This window comes from Erpetoichthys calabaricus, chromosome 2 (assembly GCF_900747795.2).
Source record: "Erpetoichthys calabaricus chromosome 2, fErpCal1.3, whole genome shotgun sequence".
Taxonomy (NCBI): domain Eukaryota; kingdom Metazoa; phylum Chordata; class Cladistia; order Polypteriformes; family Polypteridae; genus Erpetoichthys; species Erpetoichthys calabaricus.
Genome location: NC_041395.2, coordinates 205,426,232 through 205,439,229, shown reverse-complemented (window position 1 = coordinate 205,439,229; position 12,998 = coordinate 205,426,232). Strand labels below are relative to the sequence as shown.

The 12,998-nt window shown below is 38.6% G+C and overlaps 1 protein-coding gene across 4 annotated transcripts in view; it reads right to left on the bottom strand.

The window, feature by feature from the left end:
- dis3l2 (DIS3 like 3'-5' exoribonuclease 2) overlaps positions 1 to 12,998 on the bottom strand; it is a 612,176-nt gene that overhangs the window by 558,670 nt on the left and 40,508 nt on the right. For all 4 annotated transcript variants that reach the window (XM_051922221.1, XM_051922220.1, XM_051922222.1 and 1 more), the window contains exon 4: positions 9,730 to 9,783. In XM_051922221.1, coding sequence (XP_051778181.1) covers positions 9,730 to 9,783 — 54 coding nt within the window. The remainder of the gene's footprint in view (positions 1 to 9,729; positions 9,784 to 12,998) is intronic.

Sequence of the window (12,998 nt, the reverse complement as noted above, 5' to 3'; positions counted from 1 at the left end):
TTTCAATGGGGAAAACTGATTTGAGATACAAGCATTTTGACTTACGAGCTCGGTCACGGAACGAATTAAACTCATATCTCAAGGTATTACTGTATTTCAAAATACTAGGGGGCTCTGCCCCCTACTCGCTTCGCTCGCCCACCCCAGGGTTTGGTTTACCGGATATACAATTTAAAGAGATTGTTATTTTCATGGGAATTGTTACATGTGCATTTTTTTCACTTTTACTTTAAAACTTTTGTAAAAACAATACTGTACTTGTCCTTTATTTCCGGCCTTGGGCATGGTTAAATCTCTTTCTCACAGGACGTATAACACTGCTCGCGTTGTGAAGGTGGGGGCGGCTGAACGCACGCTAAGGAGAAGCGGTTGGATCATCTGGTGGCTTGCTGCTGCTGGCGAGCTACGTATTCTGCTGGTCGTGCTGTGCATCGATCATTTAAAAGCCTGTACAGCAGCTGTCCTTTTGCCACTTCGCGTCTCTACCGCTGTGAATTTAGCTGAACGCATGCTAAGGGGTAGCAGTTGGATCATTTGCTGGCTTGCTGCGTCTTGTCTCCCTTCCAAATTTTTTTTTTTTTTTTTTTTATAATAGAGAGATTTGTCCCCCTTTTTTCAATGTTTCTTTCCCTCTCTCTCTCTCTCTCTCTCTGTCTCTGTCTCTCAAAATAGATATTTCAACTATCATATTCTTTTTGTTCTTAACATCAGCCATATCATACATATTGTATACCAGGGATTTTTTTCTGCCTTACATCCAAACCTGCTTGGATAGGCTCCAGGTTTCCTGCGATCCTACTCTGGATAAACAGGTTTAGATAATGTATATATTGTTCTTAATCTCAGATGCTGTTTCAGTGGTTTTGTGCCCGTCCATACACCTTTTACCTACTCTTGCTTTGCTCGTTAAGGGTTTACCATTCTTGTACATTGGCTATTCAAGTCTCACCACTCCTTCACTCTACATGCTTGTTTTTCTTTGTTTCCCACAATACAGCTAGGTGGGATCTGCACACCGATTCAAGTCTAAGAGTCCTGTTCTTCCTAAGCCCCCATGATTTTCATGATCACACCTGTCAGAATACAGTAGAATCTGTTTTCTGATTTTTGATATCTTTTCTGGCCTGCAGGTGGCAAAATTCTGTCTATAAATTGTATGTGCCAGAGATGGAATCAGAGATCAATATGGCTGGTAGAAAATAATAAAGCCCAGTATGGGAGAGTTTTGAATGAAATATTGAAGGCATTCATTTTAAACACATTGTTTTGGAGTGAGTATGTTTTGTGCTGGGGACATTTTGACATTTTTAGTCTGATAAAAACAAGCATAGACAGTAAACCATGTAGTGTAGTAAGCTTCCACTAACATTAAACTCATATCCAAATCTGTTCTGTCTGATTATAACACAAAACTAAACTCTGTAGGAGCTCCATGCCATAATTACTAAAACTAAAACTGAAACTAATAGATATTAAAATAAAATAGAAATGTCTGAGAAATAAAAACTAAATTAAAACTAAAAATACACAAAGGAAAACTAAAACTAAACTGAATTTCTAAGTAAGGGCGAAAAAATATAGAAATAAAAACATAAAAAGGCAAAACTATAATAACCTTGCTTTACAGTGTCATTCACCTTAAGATGATCACAGCCAGTGATCCATGGAAAAAGCTGCATCAAAATTTGTCATGCTTAAATTATTAATCAGGTATTTGTGTTATTAAACATGAGGTTTTGGCCTGAATACGTATGTTCACATTCTTCAGTGCTTTAACAGTAAGGAGCATTTTCACAACCTCCTAAATATTATGAAATGGACACTAACCTTTGGAAACAGGAGGCTGACCACTTGAAAATTTGAAACGGGGGAATAGTTGAAACACACGAGTTTTCATATTTAACCATCAAATTGATGCATATTTTAAGGCATTTTCTCAGTGCTAGCAAGCCCCGTCATTTGAAAGCAACCTGCTGCATCAGTGTACATTTTTGTTTCCAAGTTATACATTTCATGAGATGACTCAGCACTGCATCAGCATTTATTAGATGTTGCTGGCTGAACAGTATAGTAAACAGTCTACTGTTAATGCTTTCTCACATTTTCAAACCTAAAATTATTTTTTGCTTAACAAAGGACAGCACAGTACATTCTCTGTTGTGCTGTCATTAAATCAATGCTATATTGTAGAAATTTCTCCATATTTAATCCACTGAAAAAGTTCTTCCAGTAATTGAAAAGTTACTTTTCTTTTTTTTTTCACATAATGGTACTTATGATTCCTCTTACTTTTACCCCGTATTGAAGCAGTAGTGAAATGGTTTGTCTTGTCCTTTCATCTTTTTTATTTCTAGTCCATAAAATATTACCTTATTTATATTTTGGTGAACAGCTTGCTCCAGGCTGTCAATCCTAGGAAGGCAGCAGGTCCTGACAGTATCCCTGGATGTGCACTGAGGAGCTGTGCAGAGCAGCTGGCTGGGGTCTTTACAAAGATCTTTAACCTGTCACTGTCCCAGGCCTCAGTTCCACCCTGTCTGAAATCCTCCATCTTACTCCTCTTACCAAAAAAATCACCCACAACCTGCCTGAATGTCTATCGCTAGTAGCGCTCACCCCGGTGTTGATGAAGTGTTTTGAGAGACTGGTCCGGAGTCATATCATGTCCTTCATCCCTCCCACCTTTGATGCACACCAATTTTCTTACAGGGCTAACAGGTCTATTGAGGACACTGTTGCTGCTGCTATCCATGCTACCCTGTCCCATCTGGAGCACCTGACGAGCTACGCACATGTCCTCTTTATTGATTTTAGCTAGGCTTTTAGCATCATTCTCCCTCACAGATTGGTGTACAAGATGCTAGCCCTGGGACTCCTACATTCCACCTGTATATGGATTAAAGACTTCCTGACAGACCGCATCTACCTCGGCCATCAGCATCGGCTCTCCCCAGGGCTGTGTGCTGAGCCCCCTGCTCTTCATGCTGTACACACATGACTGCGCCCCCACTCACCACAGCAACACCATTTTCAAATTTGTAGACGACACCACTGTGGTGGGGCTCATCTCTGGGGAGAATGAGTTCGCCTACAGGGATGAAGTGAACCAGCTGACAGCATAGTGCACTGACAACAACCTGCTCCAAAACACAATTAAAGACCAAGGAGCTCGTTGTGGACTTCAGGAAAAAGAAGACGGACATCAAACCACTCTACATCAGAGGGGACTGTGTGGAAAGGGTGTCAGACGTCCGCTTCCTGGGAGTCCACATCATGGAAGACCTGTCCTGGGGTGTGAACACAGCACAGCTGGCAAAGAAGGCTCAGCAGAGACTTTATTTCCTGAAAGTCCTCAGGAAAAATAACATCCCCAAAAACTGCTGGTGCCCTTCTAACGTTGCTCTATTGAGAGTATCCTGTGCTACTGCCTCTACGTGTGGTTTTCCAGCTGCACAACAGTGCAGTGAAAAACACTTCAGCGGATAGTAAAGACTGCCCAGCAGATTATCAGCTGTTCTTTACCCTCTCTGGATGAACTGCACAGCTCTTACTGCCTCCGGAAAGCAGAAAAAATCCTAAAAGACTCCTCACACCCCGCTCATGACATGTTCCAACTGTTGCCATCAGGCAAAAGATATAGAAGCATAGAAACAAAGACTAATAGAATGTATAGCAGTTTCTAACCTGTTGCTATTAGGGCACTGAATGCCACCTAATCACCTCCAATGCAACTTGTTGACTACAGTGTAATAGATGACATCTTGTGCAATAGCGTTTCATGTGCAATATGGTCTTATGTTAAATGTTTGTGTTCTACCTCATTTCTTCTTATCCTTTTCAATCCTTTTGTAATTATATTTATTTATATTTTGACACCGCAGGGACTGCACCTAATTTTGTTGTATTAGTTACAATGACAATAAAGATATTCTGATGCCTTTCTTGCCATCACTGCCCTAGTTGCTTTACAACTAAATGTTCTAGATTCTCTTGCTTGCTTTATATAGTATCACTGGCAAATTTTCCAATGTTGCTCAAAAGTGTGTGTGCGTGTGTGTGTGTGTGTGTATTAGACGGTGCTTACCGCAGTCTGGTTGATATAAGCAGCAGAATTTAAAAGTGACAATCAAGTTAAGATCATACATGAAGAACTGGGTCTTTTGCTTTTATCAAATTGTTTTTGATTAGGAATAAAACTGCATGGACCAAATATCCAAAATATCTGGTAATTTGTTAGGCTTTTGCAAGTCTTTGTAGTTCGGAATTAAAAATTGGAAGTTCAGATTACAATTTTGTCCTCCCAGGAAAATTAATAAATTTCTAATATCTGTTTAATACACAAAGTTTTAAATAATAACATACATAAGTAATTGACATGCTTCATTATAATGATGACTACTACCTGAAACAGCAATATACAAGTTCACACACCATTTAAGCTTCATCATACAAAAAAAAAATAGGTAATTTAAAAGGACTCTACCCTTCAAGCCCCAAGGTAGAACTAAAAAGTTCAGGCTGCACATTCAAACACAAAAAGTAAAAGGTAGGTTATGCCTAGTACACTGAAAGGTCAAAGGGTCTACTTCATCAACCTGGAAATGGGCTAGTTGCACACAGCACAAAGAAAGCTTCACTTACTGCAAAAATACATATTTGTCTAGGTAAGAAATTAACCTTGCTTGAATGTTAAATTATGTTTAAATGAAAAACACCATACACTTAATGTGTTTCTTTCATTCATTTTTTTCCTAGGAAAATTAATACTTAACACAAACCAGTGATATTGGTACAAGTATCAGTTATTGAACAAATTTAATGCCCACATATCACTATTGTTATCAGTCTAAAATGTCAATGTCGTCCAGGCACTATTTTCATGTCTGTGGATTACCATAAGTCAAGACCACTGCAAGCCAAGACCTACATACCCTTCTGTAATCCATGTTTCTTAAAATTATCGCCAAGAGTAATTCAGTTCACCAAAAACAAAAGCACCTTTAAGTCAGGCTCCAAAAACACACAAATTACCCAAGAATAATTTCATGAGAAAAATAATGGAGGAAATATTACTGTAAAAAATATACAAACGTTTCTATTATTATTATTCAAGTACAGTGGTGTGAAAAACTATTTGCCCCCCTTCCTGATTTCTTATTCTTTTGCATGTTTGTCACACAAAATGTTTCTGATCATCAAACACATTTAACCATTAGTCAAATATAACACAAGTAAACACAAAATGCAGTTTTTAAATGATGGTTTTTATTATTTAGGGAGAAAAAAAATCCAAACCTACATGGCCCTGTGTGAAAAAGTAATTGCCCCCTGAACCTAATAACTGGTTGGGCCACCCTTAGCAGCAATAACTGCAATCAAGCGTTTGCGATAACTTGCAATGAGTCTTTTACAGCGCTCTGGAGGAATTTTGGCCCACTCATCTTTGCAAAATTGTTGTAATTCAGCTTTATTTGAGGGTTTTCTAGCATGAACCGCCTTTTTAAGGTCATGCCATAGCATCTCAATTGGATTCAGGTCAGGACTTTGACTAGGCCACTCCAAAGTCTTCATTTTGTTTTTCTTCAGCCATTCAGAGGTGGATTTGCTGGTGTGTTTTGGGTCATTGTCCTGTTGCAGCACCCAAGATCGCTTCAGCTTGAGTTGACGAACAGATGGCCGGACATTCTCCTTCAGGATTTTTTGGTAGACAGTAGAATTCATGGTTCCATCTATCACAGCAAGCCTTCCAGGTCCTGAAGCAGCAAAACAACCCCAGACCATCACACTACCCACCACCATATTTTACTGTTGGTATGATGTTCTTTTTCTGAAATGCTGTGTTCCTTTTACGCCAGATGTAACGGGACATTTGCCTTCCAAAAAGTTCAACTTTTGTCTCATCAGTCCACAAGGTATTTTCCCAAAAGTCTTGGCAATCATTGAGATGTTTCTTAGCAAAATTGAGACGAGTCCTAATGTTCTTTTTGCTTAACAGTGGTTTGCGTCTTGGAAATCTGCCATGCAGGCCGTTTTTGCCCAGTCTCTTTCTTATGGTGGAGTCGTGAACACTGACCTTAATTGAGGCAAGTGAGGCCTGCAGTTCTTTAGACGTTGTCCTGGGGTCTTTTGTGACCTCTCGGATGAGTCATCTCTGCACTCTTGGGGTAATTTTGGTCGGCCGGCCACTCCTGGGAAGGTTCACCACTGTTCCATGTTTTTGCCATTTGTGGATAATGGCTCTCACTGTGGTTCGCTGGAGTCCCAAAGCTTTAGAAATGGCTTTATAACCTTTACCAGACTGATAGATCTCAATTACTTCTGTTCTCATTTGTTCCTGAATTTCTTTGGATCTTGGCATGATGTCTAGCTTTTGAGGTGCTTTTGGTCTACTTCTCTGTGTCAGGCAGCTCCTATTTAAGTGATTTCTTGATTGAAACAGGTGTGGCAGTAATCAGGCCTGGGGGTGGCTACGGAAATTGAACTCAGGTGTGATACACCACAGTTAGGTTATTTTTTAACAAGGGGGCAATTACTTTTTCACACAGGGCCATGTAGGTTTGGATTTTATTTCTCCCTAAATAATAAAAACCATCATTTAAAAACTGCATTTTGTGTTTACTTGTGTTATATTTGACTAATGGTTAAATGTGTTTGATGATCAGAAACATTTTGTGTGACAAACATGCAAAAGAATAAGAAATCAGGAAGGGGGCAAATAGTTTTTCACACCACTGTAGTGAATAAAATATTTTAAACTATATTTCCATTCATGATTTTACTTTGCACCTTTCAGTAAAGGTACTTGTGATTTATATATTGTATCTAATACTACTATACAAATTGAACTTTAATGTTTTAATCTGTTTTTTCAAACTTGCCATTAACCATTATATTAGAATACATTACATTTATTTCAAGCAAAAGGCAGACCACTTTAATCCATATTTTGAAAAGTATTTGCAATCTCTTTGGATCTTTATTTTATAGGGTCCTCATGATCACAGGTAAAAATGGAAATGTGGATAGGCTATTAAATAGCACTAGAGACTTGGCTCTTGCATCACCACAATTACTACTATGCCATAAGTACTGAAGCAGCTACACTGGTCTGCCACAATCTTCTCCATAACAGAATCATGAATTAGACTAACTTGAGCTAGATAAACTCAACTTAAGGTGGCTGCTCCATTCACAGTTTCTTGCAAGCAGACACTATTTTCCATAATAAATCAATAATCTTAGTCTGAGGTGCCAGTTCTCATTGGAAACATACTGAAGAATTATATATTTGCCAGTCACAATATAATGGCGCTAAAAAGGTAACCTTATTCACAATTTTTTTTTTTTTTAAATTAAACGTTTAGAAAAATCATGAACAGGCAGGGGGCCAAACAAGAAAAGCAACTTAATGTATACAATAACAGGAAGCCAGATTCAGAAGCAACTCATTTAGCAAAAAGTGAATATAAAATGGTTTTTACACATAGGAAGACTGACGGCTTGGCCACAATTTATAAATTGACTATTTACCTAAAGCAGTAATTCTATGATTAAATTAGCAACCAGGAACTACAGTGATCCCTCGCTATATCACGCTTCGACTTTCACGGCTTCACTCTATCACGATTTTTTCTCATACATGCTTACGTCACTACGCATGCGCTTTCTGAGAACTTTTATCTAAGCCCCACGATGGCTCCTAAACGTGCTGCTTTTTCTAAGCCTTCTGACAATAAAACTAAGCGCCGGAGGAAGATGCTTACTATCCAGGAGAAGGTGAAACTCTTGGATATGATCAAAGATGGCAATACCCTACAAAAGCCTCCTCACGCATATGAAAACACAGCGCCAGCAACTGCCTATCAAGGTGTTCTTCAGCCGCAGACCGAGACACCCACTACCTACTCCTAGTACACCTTCAGCGGAAGAAGACAACGACGCACCTGCTGAAGATACTGCACCACCTGAAGACTCTCCTACTGAGGTTGTGCCTTCATAGGTTAGTGGTTGTGTGTAAGAACTGTGTGTGTGTGTGTGTGTGTGTGTGTGTGTGTGTGTGTGTGTGTGTGTGTGTGTGTAATTAAATGTACAGTACAATAATCTACTATATAAAAGCGGTCGGGATTATCCTTCCGTCCCGTGAGTGCAAAGCGTAGCGGTATTCCGCTTATCACAGACTTACTACTTGCGGCTTACGGTATGAAGCGACGCGATGTGAGCAGAGTTCTGGTGTTCCCATCGTTCCCTTGCTTTTGTGCACGATGCGCTGGAAAAATAGACAAAATTATGTCTCTGGAAATAATTAATGTTGATGGAGTACAAATGCCTCACCGCGTAGTAAATATCAGGGGACATGGTGCTTGCTTATTCTCATCTATAGCTTATTTAGTGCATGAAACTCCGTCTTTAGCGGTACAGATTTGGGCTGACGTTGTACAACTTTGGACAGGCACTCGAGGGGATAAAAAAAACGTAGGTTTTCGGGAGATGTTATGAATGGGCACTTTGATGTTCTCATTCCCGACACTTACATGCCTGATGTACACATGGAGCGCACACAAATTGAGGATAAAAGTCGGTCGCCTTAAAAGGAGGGTGAGCCTAGTAATAATATGATATTTGTAACGTCTAATATGTCTTATTTTCTCTTATTTTGACTAATATATTGGGTAAACGAGTGTAATGGTGACTAAAGGGTGTTATTTCATTGTCTAGAGGGCTCTAATAATGTTAAAAAACGTATTTAGAAGGTCGTGAACAGGTTTTCTATACTCTAACTGCGAAAATATTCGATTTATAAAGAATCCTACTTCGCGAAAATTCATTTATCATGGTAGAGTCTGGAATGGATTAACCATGATAAACGAGGGTTCACTGTATAAAGCCATATTCATATATCCAAGACTAAATTTAGAAACCAACACTTGTTCTTTCTACTGTTTTTTCTGTTTATATTTATTCCTCGATATTTGCCCATTTATTGCCCACTCATGCCTGTAAACATGCTACTATATAGATAACAAGATCAAACAGATCCTTGCCTTATCCCATTTTAAGGCAGGATGTACTGACGAACTTTTTACTCACCTGCACATAGTTTATATTTTTTGGTATTAGACGGGAATCAGTTCATTTGTTTTTTAAAGAACCTGGTCACTTGGAAGTTTCAGCAACATTATCTAAGAATAACCTTCTTAAGAGTGATTAGAGAACTTCAATTTCAAAAAAGGTTATAAAAATCAATGAAGACACATGCACAAGGTGATAATGCATATATGTCTTCAATGGAATTTTCTATGTAAAAGTAGTCATAAAAAAAAAACAGTAGTCCATTTTTCCGAAAGAAAACAACAATTTATGGTCTATGTCACGTTTTACAAGGCCGTGAAATTGCTTAGGTCCCAGTTAAAGGCTTGCAGCAGCATGATGTGACAGCTTCACTGAGAGATGACGCACTGGGATCCATCAAATCTCAGTTCAGTGCTGTCATAGAACCACTTAGCGTGCAGTAAATTGACAAGATCTGACGGACCAAATGGTCTGTTATCTTCATTAGACTTTCTCATGCTTCTATGAAAGCTACATCGTGATCCACATGGTAGCTCCAAATCACTCACTAAAAACTGTAACCCTAGCAACTATATGATAACAGTCTACTTTAAATCAGCAAAATATTACAACAAAAATAATGATATAACATAAAAGTGTTTGCCAAATTTCTTTACTTACAGGAGAATTGATGAATGCCTCCTGGAACTTTTTAGGATTTATCCGTAATGTGCCCTGGAAATGAAGAAGAAAAAAGAAAAAGAATGAAAGACAATTATACACAAAAAGAACATGAAAGAGAGTTATTTTGCATTTTTTGTCAAAAAAATCCAATTATTAACACACTTCCAAAATTGCTTATGGTAAATTTATAGTCTAGAGGTTCACCATGAACACTACTCCTAAAGAACCCTACTTTACCTGTTAAGTACAGTATGTTACACTATATGCCCAAACATTTGTGGACACCTGACCATCACACCTATACAGTATAAGCATCTCATTCCAAAACCATGGGCATTAATATGGAGTTGGCACCACATTAAAAGTGATAAACTCCATGCCTTTTGGAAGACTTTCCATAGACTTGAGTGCGTCTGGGGGAATTTGTGACCATTCGACCAAAAGACCATTTATGAGGTCAGGTACTAATGCTGGAAGAGAAAAGCTGGCTCACAATCGACATTCTAATTCTGTCCAAAAGGTGTTCAACAGGGTTGAGGTCTGGGCTCTCTGCAGGCTACTCATGTTCAACCACACCAAACCCGTCAAACCATGTCCTTATGCACCTTGGTTTGCGCACAGTCATACTGAAACAGAAAAAGGCCTTGCCCAAACTGTTGCCACAAAGCTGGAAGCACAAAATTGTCTAAAATGCATTTGTATACTGGAGCATTTACAGTACTGTTCACTGGAACCAAGGGACCTAGCCCAAACCCTGGAAAATAGCCCCAAACTATTATCCCTCATCCAAACTTTATAGAAGGCACCAGTTAGTCAGGAAGGTAACATTCTCCAGGTATCCGCAAAACCCAGATTCATGTATCAGACTGCACAATAGTGAAGTGTGATTCATCACTCCAGAGAACATGTTTTCACTGATCCAGAGTCCAATGACAGCATGCTTTACACCACTCCAGCCAACACTTGGTATTGTGCATAGAGATCTTGGGTCAGTCAGCAATTGAATCCCCTATCAAGAATATCCTGATGTACAGATCTTATGCTGATTTTGCATCCAGAAGTAGTTTGAGTTAGTACAACAGAGGATAGGGAATTTTGATGTGCTATAGACTTTAGCACTCAAGGGCCCTACTCAGTGAATTTGTGTGGTCTATCACTTCATGGCTTGCTCCCAGACACTTCCACTTCACAATAGTAGCACTTACAGTTGACTGAAGCAGATTTTACAGAGCAAAAATGTCACATGCTACAACAGTGACATATTTACCGTCACTGAGCTCTTCACTACTACCCAATCTACTGCTAATATTTGTTAATAGAGATTGCATGGGTGAGATGCTTAATTATATGCACCCAAAAACACAAAGCAGAGCTGAAACAACTGAACTAAATAATTTGGAGGGGTGTACGCACACCTTGGGATCGTTCAGTGTATTACAAAGGCAGGATGAGGACTTGTACTTTACAGTCAACTTCCATTGCCAGGACTTTACTGCTTGTGTTAAATCCCAAAACCTAATTCCAAAATAACTATTGCCCCATTGTGAGACACAGATACACATAAAAATCTTTTTGACATGGAGAAAAGAAAAATGAATTATTGTTTGAACAGACATAATCACAAGATATCACATACCATAGGGCAGCAGACTTATAATAACAATGTACAACTGCATAAAGATACTAATACCACATACAGCAATGACCTCATTCTTATTCTGAAGAGTATAGTAATTTCTGGTTGCACACAAGATTTTAATACACATTGTCTACCATGCTAAAATATGTACATGCCAAAACTGCTGAATCAAATGGAAATAAGCTGTATTTTGATTCACCTTGACATTTAGTTTTGCAGGCTACCCATAGCCGTATTCTAGCTCAAATTTTCTCACTTTCAGGCAGTACCCATCTGAATGATGAGCACTTCCAGAATTCATATCACCTATAGACAAGCTCACTCTTTACCTTAATGTCAAGAGAAAAAAATACAACCATAGCACTATATTTAAGCCCCTTTTGAAGTTCAGTTTAGAGATCATTTCAAAATATTCCTTTTCACATAAAGTTTCTAAATGGTCCTTCCTCCAAAAACCACAGTAATGCTTATATTATGGGGGTACAAAATATGGGCTGCCTTATAATTACAATTAATAAAATTAGTATGAAGACATATTTTGTTAAGCTATAAGGCTCCCCTAGAATATTTATTTCCCAATATTAGAGATGCCCCATTGTTTTAAGCATTTAAATCAAAATGGCCAAAGACTCGTATTAACATAGGTAAGGTTAATCATAATGCATTATAGTAAGTGTGCCTGTTGGTATGATGACTGTTAAAAAGAGAAAGTAAATGGGAAAATCTTACTAATTCCCAACTTTATCCGTATTGTCCTTGGAATGAGTCATGAAAATTGATGCATTATCACAACACACATGATATTCTGAAAAGAACTACAGTTCATGAACCCAATACTGCAAAGGATATGCTCTAACTCCAAAACAACATGAAAAAAGTATGGTCAAGTAATCCCATTGCTAACATGACTGAAAATCATGTGTTCTATGAGTGTGAATCACTTCATGCTTCTCTTACGCAGACAAGAGCGTGCAGGCAGTGATTGCAACACAGAATACATTACATTCATGATATTACAGCTCTCTGAGCATTTTAGAATACTAAGATGCATACTTGATATCATTTTAATGATGAAATGCTATAAAGCATGTGCTCTTCCAGGAGCACTTGGTGGACTGATTTGAGTATGTTTATAGCTCTTGGGATGAAACTGTTTCTGAGCCTCAAGGTCCGTGCAGGAAAAGCTCTGAAGCATTTGCTGGGATGAGGAGAAGTTCAAATTGACTATGTGCATGATTGAGTGGAATCCATGCAGATGCTGGTGGTTTTCCTGAGGCAGTGTGTGCTGTAAATGTCCTCTATGCTATCGACACAACCTGCTGTACACCTTATCTGATCAGCTGCTGTACAGCAGTGATTACATACACACACACACACACACACACACACACACACACACACACAATAGGTTAAAATATTCTGATTGGTGCACTGAGAGTAACAACACTAAAGCAGCTATGGTATTTGGGATAGTTGGGCCATTCTGTGCACCATTAAGTGTATATTGTTACAAAATGATTACACTCAAGTGCCTTGAATTTCTAAGGTATATGCAATTCATTTAGATATATTTGATAAATCCTCCCCTCCTCGAACCACCACCTTATCGTGGTGGAGGGGTTTGCGT